At 46.9% G+C, this 23,293-nt stretch overlaps 1 protein-coding gene and 1 long non-coding RNA gene across 2 annotated transcripts in view; one reads left to right on the top strand and one right to left on the bottom strand.

The window, feature by feature from the left end:
* Positions 1-1,753: 1,753 nt before the first annotated feature.
* LOC309524634 (uncharacterized protein) overlaps positions 1,754-23,293 on the bottom strand; it is a 32,260-nt gene continuing 10,720 nt past the window's right edge. Inside the window, exons 2-4 of the mRNA XM_082209421.1 lie at positions 13,744-14,124; positions 11,247-11,433; positions 1,754-3,932 (exon numbers count right to left, since the gene is read on the bottom strand). Of these exons, the coding sequence (XP_082065547.1) occupies positions 1,777-3,932; positions 11,247-11,433; positions 13,744-14,109 (2,709 nt within the window). The 5' untranslated portion in view covers positions 14,110-14,124 and the 3' untranslated portion in view covers positions 1,754-1,776. The remainder of the gene's footprint in view (positions 3,933-11,246; positions 11,434-13,743; positions 14,125-23,293) is intronic.
* On the top strand, positions 19,629-22,993 carry LOC309525390. Its single transcript, XR_014216214.1, has 2 exons — positions 19,629-22,632; positions 22,721-22,993. It is a non-coding gene; the product is annotated as an uncharacterized lncRNA (long non-coding RNA).

The following is a 23,293-nucleotide window of genomic DNA, read 5'->3' as shown; positions in this document are numbered from 1 at the left end:
ATGTGTATACAAATTTAAGTAGAAACACTAAAACATCATTCCATGCATTTACAACTGATTTCCCCCTTTATGAGTTTCTTGATGTAAGTAGTGAACCCTGAGTGAAAAACTCCATACATTTATATTGTTTTCCCCATGTGAATTTACTAATGAATATTAAGGTCTCCACGCCCTCTGAAGCCCTTTCCCCATTCAATAAACCCGTAGTTTTCATTGTGTGTGTGTTAGCTGATGTCTTCTAAGGTGTTCATTTTTACTGAAGCTATTTGCACAATCCACACATTTAAATGGTTTCTCCCCTGTGTGAGTTCGTTGGTGTATTCTAAGAGTTCCACTTTCACTGAAGCACTTTCCACATTCAATACATTTAAATGGTTTCTCCCCAGTGTGAGTTCGTTGATGTATTCTAAGTTTCCCACTTTCACTGAAGCTCTTTCCACATTCAATACATTTAAATGGTTTCTCCCCAGTGTGAGATCCTTGATGTATTCTAAGTGTCCCACTCTGACTGAAGCTTTTTCCACATTCAATACATTTAAATGGTTTCTCCCCAGTGTGAGTTTGTTGATGTATTCTAAGTTTCCCACTTTCACTGAAGCTCTTTCCACATTCAATACATTTAAATGGTTTCTCCCCAGTGTGAGTTCGTTGATGTATTCTAAGTGTCCCACTTTGACTGAAACTTTTTCCCCATTCAATACATTTAAATGGTTTCTCCCCTGTGTGAGTTCGTTGATGTCTTCTAAGTGATCCACTTTCACTGAAGCACTTTCCACATTCAATACATTCAAATGGTTTCTCACCTGTGTGAGTTCGTTGATGTATTCTAAGTTTCTCACTTTCACTGAAGCTTTTTCCACATTCGATACATTTAAATGGTTTCTCCGCTGTGTGAGTTCGTTGATGTATTCTAAGTGCTCCACTTTCGCTGAAACTCTTTCCACATTCAATACATTTAAATGGTTTCTCCCCTGTGTGAGTTCGTTGGTGTACTCTAAGTGCTTCATTCTTACCGAAGCTTTTTCCACATTCAATACATTTAAATGGTTTCTCCCCAGTGTGAGTTCGTTGATGTCTTCTAAGTGCTCCATTCTTATTGAAGCTTTTTCCACATTCAATACATTTAAATGGTTTCTCCCCTGTGTGAGTTCGTTGGTGTATTCTAAGGACTCCATATTGCCTGAAGCTCTTTCCACATTCAATACATTTAAATGGTTTCTCCCCCGTGTGAGTTCGTTGGTGTACTCTAAGTGCTTCATTCTTATTGAAGCTTTTTCCACATTCAATACATTTAAATGGTTTCTCCCCTGTGTGAGTTCGTTGGTGTACTCTAAGTGCTTCATTCTTACCGAAGCTTTTTCCACATTCAATACATTTAAATGGTTTCTCCCCAGTGTGAGTTCGTTGATGTCTTCTAAGTGCTCCATTCTTATTGAAGCTTTTTCCACATTCAATACATTTAAATGGTTTCTCCCCAGTGTGAGTTCGTTGATGTATTCTAAGTTTCTCACTTTCACTGAAGCTTTTTCCACATTCGATACATTTAAATGGTTTCTCCCCTGTGTGAGTTCGTTGATGTATTCTAAGTGCCCCACTTCGACTGAAGCTCTTTCCACATTCAACACATTTAAATGGTTTCTCCCCTGTGTGAGTTCGTTGGTGTACTCTAAGTGCTTCATTCTTACCGAAGCTTTTTCCACATTCAATACATTTAAATGGTTTCTCCCCAGTGTGAGTTCGTTGATGTCTTCTAAGTGCTCCATTCTTACTGAAGCTTTATCCATATTCAATACATTTAAATGGTTTCTCCCCTGTGTGAGTTCGTTGATGTATTCTAAGTGCCCCACTTTGACTGAAGCTCTTTCCACATTCAATACATTTAAATGGTTTCTCCCCTGTGTGAGTTCGTTGGTGTACTCTAAGTGCTTCATTCTTACCGAAGCTTTTTCCACATTCAATACATTTAAATGGTTTCTCCCCAGTGTGAGTTCGTTGATGTCTTCTAAGTTTCTCACTTTCACTGAAGCTTTTTCCACATTCGATACATTTAAATGGTTTCTCCCCTGTGTGAGTTCGTTGATGTATTCTAAGTGCCCCACTTTGACTGAAGCTCTTTCCACATTCAATACATTTAAATGGTTTCTCCCCCGTGTGAGTTCGTTGGTGTACTCTACGTGCTTCATTCTTATTGAAGCTTTTTCCACATTCAATACATTTAAATGGTTTCTCCCCTGTGTGAGTTCGTTGGTGTACTCTAAGTGCTTCATTCTTACCGAAGCTTTTTCCACATTCAATACATTTAAATGGTTTCTCCCCCGTGTGAGTTCGTTGATGTGTTCTAAGGTTCCCACTTTGACTGAAGCTCTTTCCACATTCAATACATTTAAATGGTTTCTCCCCAATGTGAGTTCGCTGATGCATTCTAAGTGTCCCACTTTGACTGAAGCTTTTTCCACATTCAATACATTTAAATGGTTTCTCCCCTGTGTGAGTTCGTTGATGTCTTCTAAGTGATCCACTTTCACTGAAGCACTTTCCACATTCAATACATTCAAATGGTTTCTCACCTGTGTGAGTTCGTTGATGTATTCTAAGTTTCTCACTTTCACTGAAGCTTTTTCCACATTCGATACATTTAAATGGTTTCTCCCCTGTGTGAGTTCGTTGATGTATTCTAAGTGCCCCACTTTGACTGAAGCTCTTTCCACATTCAATGCATTTAAATGGTTTCTCCCCTGTGTGAGTTCGTTGGTGTACTCTAAGTGCTTCATTCTTACCGAAGCTTTTTCCACATTCAATACATTTAAATGGTTTCTCCCCAGTGTGAGTTCGTTGATGTCTTCTAAGTGCTCCATTCTTACTGAAGCTTTTTCCACATTCAATACATTTAAATGGTTTCTCCCCAGTGTGAGTTCGTTGATGTATTCTAAGTTTCCCACTTTCACTGAAGCTCTTTCCACATTCAATACATTTAAATGGTTTCTCCCCAGTGTGAGTTCGTTGATGTATTCTAAGTGCCCCACTTTGACTGAAGCTCTTTCCACATTCCATACATTTAAATGGTTTCTCCCCAGTGTGAGTTCGTTGATGTATTCTAAGTTTATCACTTTCACTGAAGCTTTTTCCACATTCGATACATTTAAATGGTTTCTCCCCTGTGTGAGTTCGTTGATGTATTCTCAGTGCTCCATTCTTATTGAAGCTCTTTCCACATTCAATACATTTAAATGGTTTTTCACCTGTGTGAGTTCGTTGATGTATTCTAAGTGTTCCACTTTCGCTGAAACTCTTTCCACATTCAATACATTTAAATGGTTTCTCCCCTGTGTGAGTTCGTTGGTGTACTCTAAGTGCTTCATTCTTACCGAAGCTTTTTCCACATTCAATACATTTAAATGGTTTCTCCCCTGTGTGAGTTCGTTGGTGTATTCTAAGGACTCCATATTGCCTGAAGCTCTTTCCACATTCAATACATTTAAATGGTCTCTCCCCAGTGTGAGTTCGTTGATGTCTTCTAAGGACTCCATATTGACTGAAACTCTTTCCACATTCAATACGTTTAAATGGTTTCTCCCCTGTGTGAGTTCGTTGATGTATTCTAAGGACTCCATATTGACTCAAGCTCTTTCCACATTCAATACATTTAAATGGTTTCTCCCCCGTGTGAGTTCGTTGGTGTATTCTAAGTGTTCGACGGTCATTGAAGCTCTTTCCACATTCAAAACATTCAAATCCTTTCTCCCCCGTATTAGTTCGTTGATATATTCTAAGTTTTCCACTTTCATTGAAGCCCTTTCCACATTCCATACATTCAAATAGTTTCTCTCCTTTGTGAGTTTGTTGTTGTATCCTCAGTTTCTTTCTTCTTCCCAATAAATTCACATGTGGCTCCATAGAATTCTGACTTTCATCTTCCTCACCTGTTTGGGAGTCTGGGAGGAAAGAGAATCCTGTTAGACTTTCAAGAAAGACAAAAAGGGAACTGCACACAAGTCAATCCCAGTCTGCACCTTCTCTCATTTTAACACTGTCTCCATTCTCCACTGTCCTCTCTAGGTTTCAAATTTTTAGGAATGAATATGAGATAATGGCAAGAGCAACACATGATCACTCCGTTCACACTTGGTAAAGCACCATCATTTTATAATACAGATCTATGGTGGAATTGGCTTTTTAGACACATCTATTTTTACTTTCTGAAGTGAAGAAATGATCTCAGGCTCAAGTAACAGTGTCTCCCTTGTGAAATAAGTAAAACTTAAGTGCTACATGTAACTGTAAAAATATTGCAATATATTGGAACCTAAGAAGAGCCTTCTGGATCAGGCAAAGGCCCACCTAGTCCAGCATCCTCTTCTCACAGAGGCCAACCAGATGCCTGTGGGAAACCGGCAAGCAGGACTGGAGCACAAGAGTCTTCTCTGCCATCGTGTGCTTTCCTGAAACTAGTATCAAGAAGCGTTATTGCCTAGGACCGCGAGGGCAGAGCAGAGACGTCAGTCTTATCTTTTCTTTCAAGCTATCCATGTTTCTGGCCATCACCGTCTCCTGTAGGATAGATTCCATAGATGAACTATGCTTCTGTTTATTCATCTTTTGCAGCCGTTAAAGGCTGATAAATGTATTATGGCCTAAGCTTTTGTGGGCTGCAGTCTGACAAAGTGGACTCTTGACCAGGAAAGCTGGTGCCTGTATAAACCTCTGAGTCTCTTGGTTGGCTTTTTGTACTTATGGAATGTGAAGCAGGGGAGGAGCAGCCAAGCTGCAGCAGTAGCAAAGAACAAAGAGCAGGAAGGGGGGGGTGCCGGGGGGGCACAGACCATCAGCTCCAGTTTGAGGTCTGACACAGAGACCCCGGAAATAGCCTGTCCAAACAATTGTAGGCTCGAGAGAATCTACGAGAAGAGGGGAAAAGAAAGCGAAAGTGGGGCTTCTTTGCTGGAGGACTCAGCAACTGCAAGCTGGGATGAACAGGCCGAAGACTGAGCTCCACAGTGATTTGTGAGTTTGAGCATTAAGCCTGAGATAATTACTACTGGAGTTGTCTTGCGTCTCTGCGGGAGAACCAAGCCATTACACAGGGGCGCTAAAATTATTATCCCACTCACTCACTCTCACAAACAACCCCAGTCTGTAAGATTTACAAAATTTCCTTATAATACCATCCGCTCTTGTACTTTATATGCCCAATCCTAAGTGTAGAGCCTCCAGCCACAGGAATTGTGTATCATGATAACTGGTCCTTTGTCCCTTAAGCCCACCAAACTGGGGAGGTGCATGCATTTATTGTGTTTTGATGCTGGTGGGATGTATCATTCTGACCCTGTCTCTAAAAAATAAGAGTAATAGAAACAATTTAAATACATTAATTATAAATAATTATGTGAAGCATTTCTGTTCCCCTTCACCCTTTTTTTAAGATTGGTGTGTGTCAGGGAACTGACATCGGAGGAAAGGGAGGTGGAAGGGCTCACAGAGGCTGGGAGGGAGTCAGCAGCGAAAGCAGGGACCAGCAGGGGGAGAGAGGGTACTCTGGAGGAGGGTCTCAGGAATGCTGAGAGAGACGCAGCAGCCAAAGCAGGAACTAGCAGGGAAGAGGGAGGGATGAGGGACACGTCCAGCGAGAACAGCGGGGAGGTGTCAGAAGCTCCCATAGGGAGACCCATGCTTCGCCGGAAGCTGCCACGTCGTGAGTCCAGAAGACGCGTTTCCGTTAAGGAGCTTCTTTGCTGGAAGCGCTTCCGCAAACAGCCACTGTCGGAATCTACGAGTGACTAGAGCAGACATGTTTGAGGAGCTCTGTCACACACAGAGGTTTGTGGAGCTGCACAAACTCTGAGGGAGCACGATTTTACGCACAAGCAGCTAATCATCCCATCATAGCATTCCGACAGTCTCTGTACGCTGCCTGTGCAGGAGAAAGCATCATGAGCGACCCAGCCGGAACCGAAGGAGCAGGGGTTGGAGCTGGTCCAAGCTTGGAAGAAAGATACCGAGCGTTGGAAATCCAACTTGCGCTGCAGACGGCGAGGCTTGAGGAGAGAAGGGCTCAGGATGCAGACAAGAAGGGGAGAGCCACCCAGTTCCCCAGAAAGGTACCAGGATTGGTGCAGAAGTTTGGGGGGGACCCCAAGGACTACCATGCCTTTAGGACAGAGATGCAATATGCCCTTAATGTGCAGTTTGATGAGTTCCCTGATGAGGAATCGCGAGTTGCGTTCGTGATTGGGCATCTTGAGAGGGGGGCGAGGGACTGGGTTAGACCCCTGATGGCAACGCACAATGACGTCCTAAAGGACACTATGAAGTTCTTTCGTGCAATGGATATCATGTTTTCCAGCGATATTGAGGAAGGGGTGGTGCGCAGACAGCTAATGGCTTGCAAGCAGGGAAGCCGATCTGTCCGTGAGTACTGGACTGAGTTTACCATGCTGGTTCACAGATTGGGGTGGGATTTATCGGCGGCACCCATTCAGATGCTATTTGAAGAAGGTCTTTCTTCGGCTGTGAAAGACGAACTGTCCCGGAGCCCCAGGGCGGTGTCTATAGATCAGCTGACCAAATCTGCGCTGACCATAGGAGCGCGCCAGGAGGCAAGAGCCTTGGAGAGGTGGGAAGGGAAAGGGGAACGTTGGAAGGAGTTCCGCATTCCAGACATTCCTGAGCCAGCTTTCCCGCCGGCAGAGCCGATGGAAATCGGAACAGCGCGCGCGCGCGGTTTCAAAGCCCAGTGAGGGGGGAAAGAAGGAGGGAAAAGGCGCCCGGAAGTGCTATCTCTGCCAACAGCCAGGCCACTTTGCCAGAGTCTGCCCCCAGAGGAAGGAATGGCAAGGGATGGTGGGAGCTGTTGAGGGAGGAGAGCAGGGAGAAATGGAGCAGGTAAAAGCCAACGCCTGGTTGCCACAGTCTGGGCACAGCAGCCAGGCCAAAGAGCAGTGAAAGTGCCCGTGCCAGAAGCTCCTCAACCTGCTCTAGTGATTGAAGTGTCGCTAGAGCTGCAAAATGGACACCCCCTAAAAATAAAGGCGCTGTTGGACTCAGGCAGCTCCTGCAATTTTATGAGCAAGGAGTTTGCTGCTGAACACCAGATACAGACGATCCCTTTAAGCAACCCCCTGCAGGTGACCACAATCGATGGCAGGGAGTTGTTGGGAGGAGGAGTCAGCTTGCAGACCGTCCCAATGATAATGAGGGTGGCAAGGCACACAGAACTGATAGCGTTTAATGTGGCCACCTTGGGAGGCGCTCCCATTATTTTGGGAATGAGCTGGCTAGCGCTACATGATCCGCTGGTGGGCTGGCATCAAAGAGTGGTTTCCTTTGGTTCAGCACATTGCTTAGAACACTGCAAAGGGGAAAAGGGTTCAGCAGGGGCCCAAGCCACCCTAGCAGGGACTGAAGTAATGGAGAAGGCGAAGGTACCACCACAGTATGCAGATCTCAGCGACGTGTTCAGCGAGAAGGAAGCCGACCAACTACCCCCGCATAGGCCCTTTGACTGTCAGATCAATTTACTCCTTGGAGCACAGCTTCCTGTAGGCAAGTTGTATGCCATGTCAGACAGAGAAATGCAGGAGTTGCGAGAGTTCATTGACAAGAACCTGAAGAGAGGCTTCATCAGAGAGTCCAAAGCAGCGGGGGGTAGCCCAGTGTTTTTTTGTGGATAAAAAGCACACGGACAAGCCGAGACTTGTATGTGATTTCAGGCGGTTAAATGCAGTGACAGAACCAGTGGCTTTCCCTATGCCCAGGATTGATGATATTTTGACCAGGGTGCGGAAGGGAAAGATTTTTACAAAGCTGGATCTAAGGGGGGCGTACAACCTGATACGTATAAGGAAAGGGGATGAATGGAAAACCACCATGTTCACCCCTTTGGGGGCATTTGAATATCTCGTTATGCCTTTTGGATTACAAGCAGGCTCAGCGTGCTTTCAATCGTTTATGAAGCACGTACTGGGGCCTTTGCTCTACAAGAATTGCGTGGCCTTCCTAGATGATGTGTTGGTGTATTCGGAGAATGAGGAGCAACATGTGAGAGACGTCAGAGAAGTGTTGAGCAGGCTGCAAGCCAACAGGCTGTGGGTGAAACTGGAGAAGTGTCAGTTTCATACCAAGGAGGTGGAATTCCTGGGGTACCGCCTGTCAGACAAGGGATTGGCCATGGATCCCGGCAAGGTCCAGGCAGTGCTGGAATGGAAAACACCCAAAACCAAGAAGGATGTGCAGAGGTTCCTAGGGTTTGGAAACTTTTATCGTAAATTCATCCGAAACTTTGCCCACCTGACGGCGCCCATTACGGACTGTCTCAGCAGTAAAAAGAAGTTTGTTTGGACTGCGGAGGCGGAGCGAGCGTTTGAGGAACTGAAAAGGGCCTTCGCCTCTGAAGGACAACTTCTGCATGTGGATTTACAAAAAAAGCTGAGGGTCGAAACAGACGCATCTGACAGAGCCATAGGGGCGGTGCTTCTTCTTCTGCAGCCAGGGAAGGAGGGGTCAGAGTGGCGGCCGTGTGCCTTCTTTTCGCGAAAGCTGAACAAATCCGAGAGGAACTACACGGTGTACGACCGGGAACTTCTGGCCATTCATGAGGCTTTCCGGAGATGGAGGCACCTGCTAATTGGTGCACAACATAAGGTGCAAGTGTGCACGGACCATAAGAATCTAGAGTATTGGAGAACTGCGCGAGTGCTCAACCAACGGCAGTTGAGATGGGCCCAGGAGTTTTCCAAATTTAACTTTGAGATTTGTTACGTGCCAGGCCCAGAGAACGTTAGGGCGGACGCTCTCTCACGCAAACCTGAATATTTGGAGGGGGAGGGAGCACCCGAAGAGACCCATGTCATTCCAGAGGACCGCTGGGTGTGTGGGGCGGCATTGGTGGGGCAAAGGGAACTGGTAGAGGGAACGGTGCATGATGAATACGCCCAGGACAAACTCAGGGGTCTCAGGAGGGAGGGAGACAAACCCGGGGGTTTTGAGGAGAGAAACGGGGCGTTGTACTACAAGGGAGCGTTATATATACCTGAAGGTGAATTGAGGGAGAAGGTACTCAAGCAACTGCACGATAGCCCTACAGCAGGGCATTTTGGGCAACACAAAACCATGTGGCTGGTTACCAGGGAATTTTGGTGGCCCAAGGTCAGGGAAGATGTGCGGGAGTATGTGAGAGGGTGTGACCAATGCCAACAAGCCAAGGGGGAGAGGCGGGCACCGGCAGGGTTATTAGAACCACTACCCACACCTGAAAGACCATGGGAAACAGTGGCAATAGATTTCATGACTGATCTGCCAAGGTCCAGAGGGAAAACAGCCATCATGGTTGTGGTAGACCTGTTAACCAAAATGGCCCACTTTATAGCCTGTTCACATGCGGTCACGGCAGAAGAAACTGCTAAATTGTTTGTAGAAAATGTGTTTAGGTTGCATGGCGCCCCCTTGAGGGTGGTTTCAGACCGAGGGAAACAATTTACTTCCAGGTTCTGGAGGAAGCTCATGAGCTTACTGCATGTAGAGGTTAATTTCTCTACTGCCCGGCATCCGGAAACCAACGGGCAGGCGGAAAGAGCTAATGGTGTCCTTCAGCAATATTTGAGGTGTTATGTGAATGACAGAGAGAATGATTGGGTGGAGAAGCTGGCGTTGGCAGAATTTGCCTACAACAATGCAGAGAACGTGTCCACGGGGATGAGCCCCTTTTTGGCTAATCACGGGTGCCATCCCCGAGCCTTCCCAGGGGGGGAAGGGGAGAACTGGAGTGTTCCAGCTGCAGAACAGTTCGTTGAAGAAATGGAAGCGATCCATCGCCAGCTCCAACTTAACTTAAACAGGGCTAAGGAGGAATATAAGAGGCAGGCAGACAAAAACAGAAGGGAAGGTGAAAGCATTAGGGTGGGGGACCAGGTGTGGCTGTCAACCCAAGGGTTACCATTCAAAGGGGGTTGTAAGAAGTTAAGACCCAAAAGGCTGGGCCCATTTGAAGTCACGCAGCAGGTCAACCCAGTGGCTTTCAGACTCCGGTTACCGAACCACATGAAGCTGCACCCAGTTTTTCACAGGTCGTTGCTGTCACCGTATAAAGGGGACAGAGAAGGGAGGGTCAATAGGGGACCAGCAATGGAGGAGAAGGAACACAGCTACCATGTAGCGGAGATCCTCGATTCCAGGTGGAAGGGAGATCAAGTAGAGTATTTGGTAATGTGGGAAGGGGAGCCGGAGTCGGAAAACACCTGGGTCATGGCAGAGGATGTAGATGACGAGGTTTTAATAGAAACTTTTCATCAGAGATTCCCACGTAAACCTCAGCCAGTGGCGAGGTTCCGGAGGGAATACTTTGCCACCACCGACGAAGAAGAAGAGTTGGAGGGGTTCTCAGATTCCGAGGAGGAGGAGGATTCAGCGAGCCGGAACGAAGACCGATGGAGGGAAATGTTCGAGACGTCTGAAGATGAAGAGGATTCTTTTCGGGGTTTTATCTCCTCACCGCCCAGAGGAGAGAGTATGGGCGGGGGGGAAGGGGGCCCTGGAGGGGAGGTGGATGTCAGGGAACTGACATCGGAGGAAAGGGAGGTGGAAGGGCTCACAGAGGCTGGGAGGGAGTCAGCAGCGAAAGCAGGGACCAGCAGGGGGAGAGAGGGTACTCTGGAGGAGGGTCTCAGGAATGCTGAGAGAGACGCAGCAGCCAAAGCAGGAACTAGCAGGGAAGAGGGAGGGATGAGGGACACGTCCAGCGAGAACAGCGGGGAGGTGTCAGAAGCTCCCATAGGGAGACCCATGCTTCGCCGGAAGCTGCCACGTCGTGAGTCCAGAAGACGCGTTTCCGTTAAGGAGCTTCTTTGCTGGAAGCGCTTCCGCAGACAGCCACTGTCGGAATCTACGAGTGACTAGAGCAGACATGTTTGAGGAGCTCTGTCACACACAGAGGTTTGTGGAGCTGCACAAACTCTGAGGGAGCACGATTTTACGCACAAGCAGCTAATCATCCCATCATAGTGTGCAACATCATTATCATCAATAATTCCCACCGTGGAAATAACACCTAAGATTTCAAAGCCTGGAGGAAGAAAATCTGCCCCCACTACTTTAGGAAAAGGATTCAAGAAACAAAGAGCTGCTTCGGAGAAGGCCTCACCCCTTCCTTCTTCCTGTCAGGAACTTCCTTCCATTTGTCTCCTCTCCATCTTTTCCTCTTTCTCCCTCCACCATCCATCTGTCCCTGTCCCCATCTCCTCTCAACTGGAACTCACCAGATTTCTCCAAGGGTCCTGGGAGGGAATGCTCAGAGTTAGTGGGGAGGGATGCGGGAGAGAGCCTGACCAGGTCACCCGTCCATCTTCCTCCTTCCATCCTGGCCAGGGTTGCAGGTTCAGTCTCAGCTAGGTTTGCAGGCTCAGCTTCCTGAGGAGTGCAGAATCCAGAGCAAGTTGCAGCTTCCTGGGAGGGAGGGAAGAAGAAGCCAAGGGAGTCTGAGAGCCCCTGCAGGGATTCTCCTGCCCAAGACATTCTACTGCCCCTGGAGAAGCCCCAATTGGGCACCCCCTTCCCAAGGGCACCCCCTTCCCAAGGTGCATTTTCAAACACCTTTGGCAATTCTTTTCACCTGCCTGTCCCACCTCCCTTCCTAAGGCTGGCATGGTATGCACATTAGTGGCCTGAGAGTAGGTCCCTTGGAACCTAAAAGTTAATCTGCAAAGGACTGCTCTGAATACATGGGTAGCCCTTGCAGAGAGAAGAAGGAAGCCCCTTGCTTACATCTGGACCCCTTGGGAGAGGCGGGGGATCCGCCCACTGCTCCCTCTGCCCTCGCTGCCTCTTCCTCTGTCCTCCTGCCCTGCAAACTCCCTTTGCTCTTGTTTCTCAGGGGAGAGAGGCAGAAAGAGCCTTCAAACCCATCCGTTTCCTCCTCTGCTCTCCCTCCTGTCCTTTTGGGAAACAGGAACTTTGGTCAGGAGTAAACAACTTAGACGGCAAGTTCGCAAGATAAGCACTTTGGAGCACTGCTTGCTCCTACCATGTGTGTGTCTGTGTGTGTTTGGACCTAGAGGACAACATACATGTTTACACCAAGTGATTCCTTAAAGAGGGCAATTCTTTAAAACCGAAGGCCATTTCTACAAAATGGAAGACTTCCAAGGCAGCCTTTTACAAGGAAATTTTTTGATGGTTTTTATTTTGTTGGAAGCTACCCAGATGGGCAGAGGTAACCCAGTCAGATAGGCAGGAAGAAAGTAATAATAATAATAATAATAATAATAATAATAATAATAATAATAATTGCTTCCTAAGCCTATCCTGGGACGTGGGTGGCACTGTGGGTTAAACCACAGAGCCTAGGACTTCCCGATCAGAAGGTTGGCGGTTTGAATCCCCGCGACAGGGTGAGCTCCCGTTGCTCGGTCCCTGCTCCTGCCAACCAAGCAGTTCGAAAGCACATCAAAGTGCAAGTAGATAAATAGGTAGCGCTTTGACAGAAAGGTAAGCAGCGTTCCCGTGCACTGCTCTGGTTCGCAAGAAGCGGCTTAGTCATGCTGGCAACATGACCCGAAAAGTGTACGACGGCTCCCTCGGCCAGTAAAGCGAGATGAGCTCCGCAACCCCAGAGTCGGCCACGACTGGACCTAATGGTCAGGGGTCCTTTACCTTTTTAAGCCTGTCCTGATTGGCATGCTGATCACAGACTCTGTCCAAACAACCCCTTTGAATGCAACAGGGCTTCCTATTTTTACTGCTATCAGTGGGAACAGTCAAACCACGAAGCCACTGATCAACCAGAGTTTCCTGTTTTGACCAAGCAAAGTTTGAAGTTAGCTTAATATCCCAGCTTATTTCAAAGCTGGCAGCTGCAGTTTCCTGGTTTGGGCAAAATGGAAAGTTTGTTAGCTATGGCTCATAAGAGAGTGCCTGGTTTCATCACAGTTCACCATCAGGGTTGGCCCAATCATGAGATAAGCTGGGACAATTAGGTCAGGAGGCAGATGCAGGGAGATATGGGACCAGCACATTCCCAGCTCCCCTGTTTGTTAGCCTTGCTGCCAGTGCAGGACCACACCTGGTAAATTTGTGCAACTACCCATTTAGAGTCTTTTTCTTTTGCCCTCTCTCACTAAAGGTTGGGTGGGGGTCCTTCCTGGAGTGATGCATTCTGGTTGTGGGGGCCAGGAGACTGCGGTGCCGGCTAGAGTTTTTTGTTTTGAACTTGGGTCAACTTAGGTTTCAGTGTAACTTTGCTGCAGCAATGCATTAAAAACTGTTCCTATTTTTAACCCGGCTTTTCAGGCTGTGATTCAGTCATCTGAATCTGGCCATTATCTTAATAAATCTTGGAACAACCCTGCAAGATGGGTCAGTCTTATTTAATGCAACTACACTTGGGATTGCTGAGGCTGCAAGACGTGCCAAGATTTTTACCTCAGTGGGGAGAAAAGAGCATTTTGGAAATGGAGGCAATTTAGAGGAGGAAAACGGGGGTTGGTGGAAGGACCCCTCTTCTGACGTAGCTTCGGCTCTGATGAAATTCCGAGTCCCCTGTGGTTGCTTTATTAAAGTAACAACATCAGGAGATATGATCGCAAACCTCCCATGTATAAGAAAGTTTGGTCTAGCAAGCCTTTTAGAAGTGGATTAGAGAGAAAGCGCAGGGAGGAGGAATATTCACCACCAAAGCTAAGCAGAACCTCCATGTCTAGAGGCAGTGGACCTGTGACCTCCAGGTGCTGGAAACCCAGGTGAGAGGAGGGCACTTACCTTTCCCAGAAGCCCCTCAGTGTCTGGGAGCAGGGTCTGGTCTGTCCCCCCTGCTCTTCCACTGGGCCACCAACTGGCATCCGTAGCTTCCTTGAAAGGGAGGACACCATCCCCGGAGTGGGGAGGACTGGGAGCCTGTGGGGTTTCCCACCCTGAACGAGGGGGCTGCATCGTCTTCAGGAAATCCTGCTTCTGGGCCTCCCAGTGCTGCTGCGGCTGCCCCTCCTCTGCCTCCTGCTTAATCTGACATAAATCTGCCCGAGGCAGAAGATCCCTGATGGTCCCAACTTGGCCGGCAGGAGGTTTCTTTCCTTTGCACTCCAGTCTCTCCCTTTGAATGGGTCTCCTGGGTCTCTGCTCTTCCATTTTTACACCACCCTGCTGGAAAAGAAATAAACACAAAGTAAAATGAAATCCAAGAATAAAAACAAAAGCACATTTTTTAACCACTGGCCAGTTTTTGAAATATATTATTACTCTTTCTATTTCTGATGTTCAGGCTGTGAATGACAATCATTATGTCACCCAAACGGCTCCTCCCAGGGAGAAGGGGAAGTTATCCAAAGACTGGGGGAAACATCAAGGTTTATGGAAGCACAAATAATATTTGGGGGGGGGGGAACCAAGGCAGAGGGAGGGAAATCCAAAAACAACCCAGTGAGAGGACTGAGCATGTTCAGTGGGACAGGGAATGCTGATCCTGGCTGCAACTTCTAGCATGTTGGAAAGGCAGCAACAGATCCTTGTATATGATTAAGGCTGCGACAGACCCACCTAACATTGAAAGTACATGGCTTCACCCAAGAAATCCTGTGAGCTACCGTTTGTTAGGGGTGTTGAGAGCTGTAGCAATAAACTACAGGTCCCATGGTTCTCTGGTGGAAGCCACATGCTTTAAATGTATGGGATCTGCACAGCCTAAGAAACTAACAAAAGGAATATTGACCAACAAAATCAAAGAACTCACTCCAAAATATTTTAAATTTGATGGTCACAAACTCTCTTGACTGAAGACATTCTAACTGGCATTCCACTGGCTGCATATGGCTTGCCAAGCCTCAGGGTGTGTCCTGCTAGTCCCTGCCATTTCCATCTCCCGATCTGATCATAGGATGAAGATCTCTGTCTGTCCTGGAGAGAAAGATGCCTAAGGGGCCCTTAGAGAGATCTTTTCAACTCCAATTTCACCACAAACCAGCACAGTGCTGAAATGGGGTAAAAGCCCTGCTCTCTAAATAAATGATCCCTCTGGCTGCTCTTTAAAGAGGATTTCTAAAGAACAATCTGAAGGGTCTTTTTTCCACAGAGCTCATTGCTAATTAAGAAGGTCTTCTTGTGCTCTTATTTCTCCTCCACCCCAGCACTGGGGTTGGAAGGTCTAAACATGTTGTTTGTGTTTGCAAGACTTGTATGTATGCTAGATGGCATGTCTGGTGAGTGTGTGCAGCACGTATGGCATGTGTGCATGTGACTTTATGGTCTGCATCTCTTTTCAGTGTGTACATGCATGTGCATACAATGGCCACAAAGTTCACTTGAATGTGGCCTCCAGAATCAATGCAGCTTTAAGACCATAAATGTTTCGTTCCTCCTGCTCTATCAGAAAGAACAATCAAATCTGAGACTATCAGGAGGAGAGAACTTGATCTACAGAGTTAATGTTCTCAACATCCTATGGACACAAATTGCAATGAGATTTCTCTCTAATTACTAATTAGATTTTTTCTTAAAAATATGAAGCAGTATAGAAATGAAAGGAGCAATAATCTGAACATGAATAGCTAATTTCAATTTCGCCTTCCTCAGTCTTTAACAATACTGTCTTCAACGTTTTTATTATCATTAATTCATTTCCATATGCCACACTTCTTAAGAATCCTCCTTTCCTCTGCACTCTCAAAACTGTCACCCACTTCAACCCTCAGCCTTCATCTGAAAACTCAGCTGTACTACTGAGGAAGGTGGAAATAAAACAATTAATGAGACAGGTTTAAGCCTGTCACACTTATTCACACGCAGACACAAGAGGTCACTAGCTTTGATAGTTTGGGGAAAGATCAGATGCATTCTCCGGGGAAAAGATCTATTAGCCGTTTTATTAGCCGTGACAGAACAACAGAACCTCCATGTGTAGGCACAGTGTACCTTGATTTGGGGAAGACAAAAGAAGCAATTTCCTTGCTAAATGAATCTGATGGACATCATTGCCACAAGATGCGGTGATGGTGGTGGCAAAGAGAGCTTTCAAAGGCGATCAGACCAATTCACAAATAAGGGCGATAGATTTATCAATGGCACTGGCAGAGGAAGGGGGGCAGTAGTGGAGGCTTGCAAAGGGTGTCGGGGGGGCTGCAGAGTGAGAGGGGCACCTCCCTGCTGCACTGCTCTTCCATTCCCCCTCCTGCCGCCCCTTCCCTCTCCGCCGGTGGGAGAGCGTGAGCTTGTGCCTGTGCTGCGGCCCCCGGAACCCACTCATCGCCCTTGCAGCCCCCGCAGGGAGGCAGAAGCAGACGAGAGGGAAGGACAGTCGGGGCGGAGGGAGGACGGGGCTCCCTGCTGAGGGACAGGGAGAGGGGCGGCAGACTCAGTGACCGCCCCGGGAGGCAAAAGCCCCAACGACGCCGCTGATCATGGGACGACTATATGCATCGTCCACCGCGTAGCAGCAGCTGCCTTGGACCCCTCATTCTGCCCCTTGAGCCCAGGCCTGAAGGGAGCAGCTCCCCAGGGTCTCCGGCAGGGTCCGTGCCAGCCTGAGCCAGAGATATTTGCCCCTGCGCCCTCCTGCAGATGCCCTGCCCCTCAGCTGCGCCCCTTCCCCTTCCTGCCCGGTTGGGGGGGGGGGCGCCCTGCAGCCTCTGACTCCACTCGGGGCCCGATCCTGCCAGGCCCACGTGCTCTCCTCCTCCTCCTCGGACTCCTCGCTCCGTCCCCGCACAGGAATCCGGCTCCTCTCCGGGGAAACTCGCCAGGCCACGGGCCGCTGCTCCTCCGCTCTCCTCGGCGGGGGACAGGAAAGTGCAGCCGCTCTCGAGTCCCCCTGGCTGGCCCCGTTTCCTGCCTCGCTGGCTGTGGGTGGGGCCCTGGGAGGCTGCGAGGCTGGATGCGCCCCCTTGCGCTGTCCCTCAAAATTTATTGTATCATTGGAATCTACCTGGCATCTTATATGCTATCCAGAATGTTGCACAAATAAGTCTCCTTGTGATCCGATGTGCAGTCACTGGTTTCCTCATCAGTAAATATTTTCAGAAAGCTGGGACGATGCCACCCTGCAGCCACAGCTGTCAATGTTCAGATTTCAAAATAAGGGATCAGCAGCCTCACCTGTCCCGGGGACAGTCTACAGGATATCTAACAATCCGGGATAGCAGCGGGAAATGGCACTGGAATAAGGGAATTTCCCGCAAAAAAGGGAAGGTTGACAGCTATGCCTGCAGCTCGAATGGGTAGCTGGAGGAGGCAGTCCAGTTCCCAGCTCTGCTGGTTGGGATCATGCAATCACTTAGCTCCAGCAACCGACCTTTCCAAACCCTCCAACATTTCTCTGATGAAAATAGGGACATCCCATTCCATAAATATTATTTTACTATTTATACACCGCACATCTTATTACGCTGCCCCAGCCACTCTGGGAAGTTTCCAACATATATAAAAAACATAATAAAACATTAAACATTAAAAAACTTTCCTATACAGGATGGCCTTCAGAGGGCCGGGGGTTGGATAACTCCATTCTCTAATTCTAAACAGTGGCACTTGGAGGGTTTCCTCTTTCCCTGCTTTTTCATTCACTGCCTCTGGTCTCCTGCATCAATTTAGCAGAGGAGGGGAGCATTTTTGGCTTTCATACTTCTCCACTCCCCACCCCACCCCCAATATAACCAAAAGCACAATATAAGCAAAAACACACACACCATTTGGGAGTGAGGACCAAAAAAATAAAATCATTTTATATATTTTATTACTTATTTTTGCATTTCAATCGACTGTATCTATAAATGTTATTGTTTATAGCCAATGGCCACCACAATACAATATGAGCACAAATCACACAGCTGCAAAACAAAAGACATTGCATGCACCAGACCAGGATAAATCTATAGCGTACAAAATTAATTTTCACATTTCTTTCAATGGGAAGGAAATAGGGCAGCAGAGTCAAGGTGGTGAGGTCCAGATTACAATTTCCATCATCCTTGACTGTCTGCCCTGCTGGCTGAAGCTGATGGGAACTGGACAACAACATCTGGGGACATCTCAATCACTATTCTGTGATATACAAAAATCTTCAAATGATTAAGACACTGATCCAGAATAGAATGAACTGAGAAGAGGCCCCACCGAATTATCTGAAGTGAAACAGAGGAAGATCATATAATAATAATAATAATAATAATAATAATAACAACAACAACAACAACAACAACAACAACAACAACAATAATTTATTTATACCCCACCCATCTGGCTGAGTTTCCCCAGCCACTTTGGGCAGCTTCCAATCAAGTGTTAAAAACAGCACAGCATTAAATATTAAAAACTTCCCTAAACAGGGATGCCTTCAGATGTCTTTTAGGATAGGATAGGTGCTTATTTCCTTCACATCTGAAGGGAGGGTGTTGGCTTCCTAACTATAAGCTACTCTGTTTGGATATCATAAAAATTCACAGACAGACAGACTTTAATGTTGTATAGAGTGTAAGGTTGGGGAATTGAGAGGTGGGGAGAGCGAGCGGGGGGGGAGGGGTAGTACACTTTCATTATTTTACAAAGTTCATATGCAAGGTGTTTGTGTCAGTGTGACATGGGTAGCTTCTCTTCCTTTTCATTTATTAGTTTTCATTGGCAGTGAGAAAGATCGGGGGGCCCAGGGCACAGTTGGTTGCCTTCAGTTGACTGCAGTAAAGGTGGTGGAGGCTGAACCATTTTGAGGAAGAGATTGTTGTAATTCTTGGTTTGGTCCTTCAAGTAAAGGGACCCCTGACCATTAGACCCAGTTGTAGACAGCTCTGGGGTTGTGACGCTCATCTCACTTTACTGGCCAAGGGAGCCGGCGTACAGCTTCCGGGTCATGTGGCCAGCATGACTAAGCTACTTCTGGTGAAGCAGAGCAGCGCACAGAAACGCCGTTTACCTTCCTGCCGGAGCGGTACCTGTTTATCTACTTGCACTTTGATGTTCTTTCGAACTGCTAGGTTGGCAGGAGCAGGGACCGAGCAACGGGAGCTCACCCCGTCGTGGGGATTCAAACCATGACCTTCTGATCGGCAAGCCCTAGGCTCTGTGGTTTAACAACCAGCACCACCCGCGTCCCTTCAAGTACTTGTTGAAGTACTAGTTGAAGTACCCTTCAAGTACTTGCTGTTAAAGTTGTTCCGTGGAATTCCTGATCTGGACCTTGTGTGGAAATGAATTCTCTCCATCACAAAAATAAGTTTTGAAGCTTTACCGCAGAACAGTCTTAAACAGTCTAACAATAAGATAAGCATGATAAAGTAGCACATTGCAAACAATGTTCAGTCCTTTAAGTAATTCAGTCAGCTTTCCTCTCTCTGGTCCCAGAGGGAGATCCTAAGCTTCTTCAACATTGCATGACTTATTTGCAACTGCTGCTGCTGCTTCTCCTAGCCATCTCCAGCAAGAACACACTGGCTTCTCAAGTTTAAGCTTCCTTCCGTGAGAGCTCTGCAGCTTCTGTTTCCAGCGATGAGTTATGAGGAAAGATCCAGCCTCCTCTGAGGTTTCTGTCAGAGTGGAACCTCTTGCCCAAGTCTAAGAGAAACTTCCCTTTATAGTATTTTTATTACAATGCATTCAAGCACAGCATTATGTGTACATTAAACTTATAGCACTTGTTCCCTTCCAAGTAACAATGACACTTACAAACAGGTTGTCACTTTCTTTTATTATGGCTGCTTCGTTTGCCAGAATGTTCTCTCTCTTTTCCCTCAAATGCTCCAGGCATTTATTTTATTTTTTATAAGAGAGGAAATGATGCCCAATTCTTAGTGCTCAACCTGGCTTTAAGATTAGCAGTCACACCCTCACAAAAAGCTATGAAAGGATTTTGTTAGCAAGATTCAAGGTGAATTCCTGCCTTATTTTCCAGGGCTGCTTCTTCCTTGAAAACCAAAATTTTAAAAGATGATGCTGTAAGGTGCTACACTCAATATGCCAGCAACTTTGTAAAACTCAGCAGTGGCCAGAGGATTGGAGAAAGTCAGTCTACATCCCAATCCCAAAGAAGGGCAGTGCCAAAGAATGTTCCAACTTCCGCACAATTGCACTCATTTCACACGCTTGCAAGGTTATGCTTAAAATTCTACAAGGCAGGCTTAAGCAGTATGTGGATTGAGAACTCCCAGAAGTGCAAGCTGGATTTCGAAGGGGCAGAGGAACCAGAGACCAAATTGCAAACATGTGCTGCATTTTGGAGAAAGCTAGAGAGTTCATGAAAAACATCTACTTCTGCTTCATTGACTATGCAAAAGCCTTTGACTGTGTCAACCACAGCAAACTATGGCAAGTTTTTAAAGAAATGGGAGTGCCCGATCATGTGAGGAGAATCAGAACTTACAGGGTTAAACAGTTCTGTGTGACGTCTCACATTCTGAGGCGTGGTTATGTTCACATACGGGAATCTTTCTTTGTGTGTGATTTACTTTCGTTTTTGGCTGAGAGGCGAGAAGGATGCCTGCTCTCTCGCCGGGACTGATTTATGATGTTTTTCTACTCATTAAAGACTGTTAGAGATTAGCAAGAAGCCTGCGTACAGCGTGATTTATTATCCACACACAAGGCAACACTTTCTGCCGCTGCGGATCTCTGCTAAGAGCTGTGAAGAGAGCTCAAGCTTTTTCTATCGGCACAGGTGTCCATCGGCCCAGGGGAAGTGTGCCGGGCGCCATCATATCTCAGCAGATCACCTCATCTGTCTTCTCTGTGTTACGGAAAAATCTAGGTGTGAGGCTGCTCAGTCACCCAGCCCGTCGGGCAGAGCCCGTGGGTCCCTTGTGGAATAAAGGAAGGAGTCCAGCCATCAACTGGAGCAAATAGCTGTAGACCAAAGTTTATTGCGCAACAGGTTCAAAGAGGAATTTTGAACCCCGAGCATGGGGTGACAAAGACTTTTAAAACTTCCCCACGATATCCCAGAATACTGTTTCTAGAGCATCACTGCTGTATCATTGTTACAACACTGACATGTCACAAAAGGGGAGGGGTAGACAGGGGTTACACTAGTCTAACCTTGGCAAACATGTCCAGAGAAGTCCTTGGTACAAGATTAGCATAAGCAGACATGTCAGGGCAATACTCGGGTATAAGATTAGCATAGGCCAACACCTCTGAAGTCCCATCACCCAAAGTACAATAGAACTTCCTTTGCATGTCTGGCCCCTTGGCAAGTTTGGTGATGGGATTAGGCTTTCCTTGGCCCAGCTCAGCAATTCTCACCCCTGGACACTTCCTGGAGTCCTTTTTCAAGGGAAAAATAGCTTTGGAATGGAGGAAACTGGCAAAGGTGTTGATTTTATGTTATTTTTAAAGCTAGGTACCGTATTTTTCGCTCTTGAAGACGCACCAGACCACAAGACGCATCTAGCTTTTGGAGGAGGAAAACAAGAAAAAAAGTATTCTGAATCTCAGAAGCCAGAACAGCAAGAGGGATCGCTGCGCAGTGAAAGTAGCAATCCCTCTTGCTGTTCTGGCTTCTGTGATAGCTGTGCAGCCTGCATTCACTCCATAAGACCCACACACATTTCCCCTTACTTTTTAGGAGGGGAAAAGTGAGTCTTATAGAGCAAAGAATACGGTAACTTCCCTGAGCTGTCAAGTTGAAAGGATACATTCAGGCATAATATCTGCAACATTTAATAACTTTAAAGATGTGCCCCCCCCCTAATTTCCTTAACATAAGAAATCTACATGTGGGACAAGAAGCTACAGTTAGAACTGGGTATGGAACAACTGATTGGTTCAAAATTGGGAAAGAGTACAACAAGGCTGTATATTGCTCCCCGCTTATTTAACTTATATGCGGAATTCAACATGCGAAAGGCTGGAGTGGATGAATCCCAAGCCAGAATTAAGATTGCCGGAAGAAATATCAACAACCTCAGATATGCAGATGACACAACCTTGATGGCAGAAAGCGAGGAGGAATTAACCTCTTAATGAGGGTGAAAGAGGAGACCGCAAAATATGGTCTGAAGCTCAACATCAAAAAACCGAAGATGATGGCCACTGGTCCCATCACCTCCTGGCAAATAGAAGGGGAAGAAATGGAGGCAATGAGAGATTTTACTTTCTTGGGCTCCATGATCACTGCAGATGGCTCCATGATTACTGCAGATGGTGACAGCAGTCACGAAATTATAAAGTGCCTGCTTCTTGGGGGAAAAGCAATGACAAACCTAGACAGCATCTTAAAAAGCAGAGACATCACCTTGCCAACAAAGGTCCGTATAGTTCAAGCTATGGTTTTCCTAGTAGTGATGTATGGAAGTGAGAGCCGGACCATAAAGAAGGCTGATCGACGGAGAATTGATGCTTTTGAATTATGGTGCTGGAGGAGACTCTTGAGAGTCCCATGGACTGCAAGAAGATCAAATCTCTCCATTCTGAAGGAGATCAGCCCTGAGTGCTCACAGGAAGGACACATGCTGAAGATGAGGTTTCAATACTTTGGCCACCTCATGAGAAGAGAAGACTCCCTGGAAAAGACCCCCCTGATGTTGGGAAAGATGGAGGGCACAAGGAGAAGGGGACGACAGAGGACGAGATGGTTGGACAGTGTCCTCAAAGCTATGAACATGAGTTTGACCAAGCTGCGGGAGGCAGTGGAAGACAGGAGTGCCTGGCGTGCTCTGGTCCATGGGGTCATGAATAGTCAGACACGGCTAAACGACTAAACAACAACAAGAGCCTGCTGAATCAGGCAAAGTTCCACCTAGTCCAGCACCCTGTTCTCACAGAGGCCAGACACAACTAAATAACTAAACAACAACAAACGTGCCAAATGAAGCTTATATTGGCCCATTTGACAAGACCAGCTACCATGTTTGAGATGGTGTTTTTTTTGGGGGGGGTGTGAGAGGCTTAAGCATCATTTTGGGAGGCAGCAAATGGTCACATTTAAGAACTGTGGAATCGGTTATCTGTCACACGAGAAAGAAGGCCTGAGTCCCGCGCCCACCCCTTAATCCTCTCTAGCTATTTGCTGATCCATCAACCCTGATGGAACTAAAAATATTCCTAGTTCCCTGAATTCCTGTCAAAACTATCCCAAGGTGGTGTCAACCATAAATTTTCCCTACTATTTTGAACACATGAGATGAATTGATTCAAATCAACATTCATAAGCGTGGAAATGAAAATGCTCCCCTAAGTTTCCCTGGTTGTCCACTTCCAGTCTCAGCTCTTGGCAGACTTTTCTGAACTGGGAGGCAATGGCTGGTTCCTGTCACCTGACAGCTGGAGGTTTCCAGAGAGAGAGTGCAGAGTGCTGAGGAACCAGATGCTGAGACTTCAGCTAGAGTTCAACAACACA

This window comes from Podarcis vaucheri (assembly GCF_965113315.1).
Source record: "Podarcis vaucheri genome assembly, chromosome: 2".
Taxonomy (NCBI): Eukaryota; Metazoa; Chordata; class Lepidosauria; order Squamata; family Lacertidae; genus Podarcis; species Podarcis vaucheri.
The sequence above is the reverse complement of the archived record's forward strand: the minus strand, read 5'-3'. Positions and strand labels throughout refer to the sequence as shown.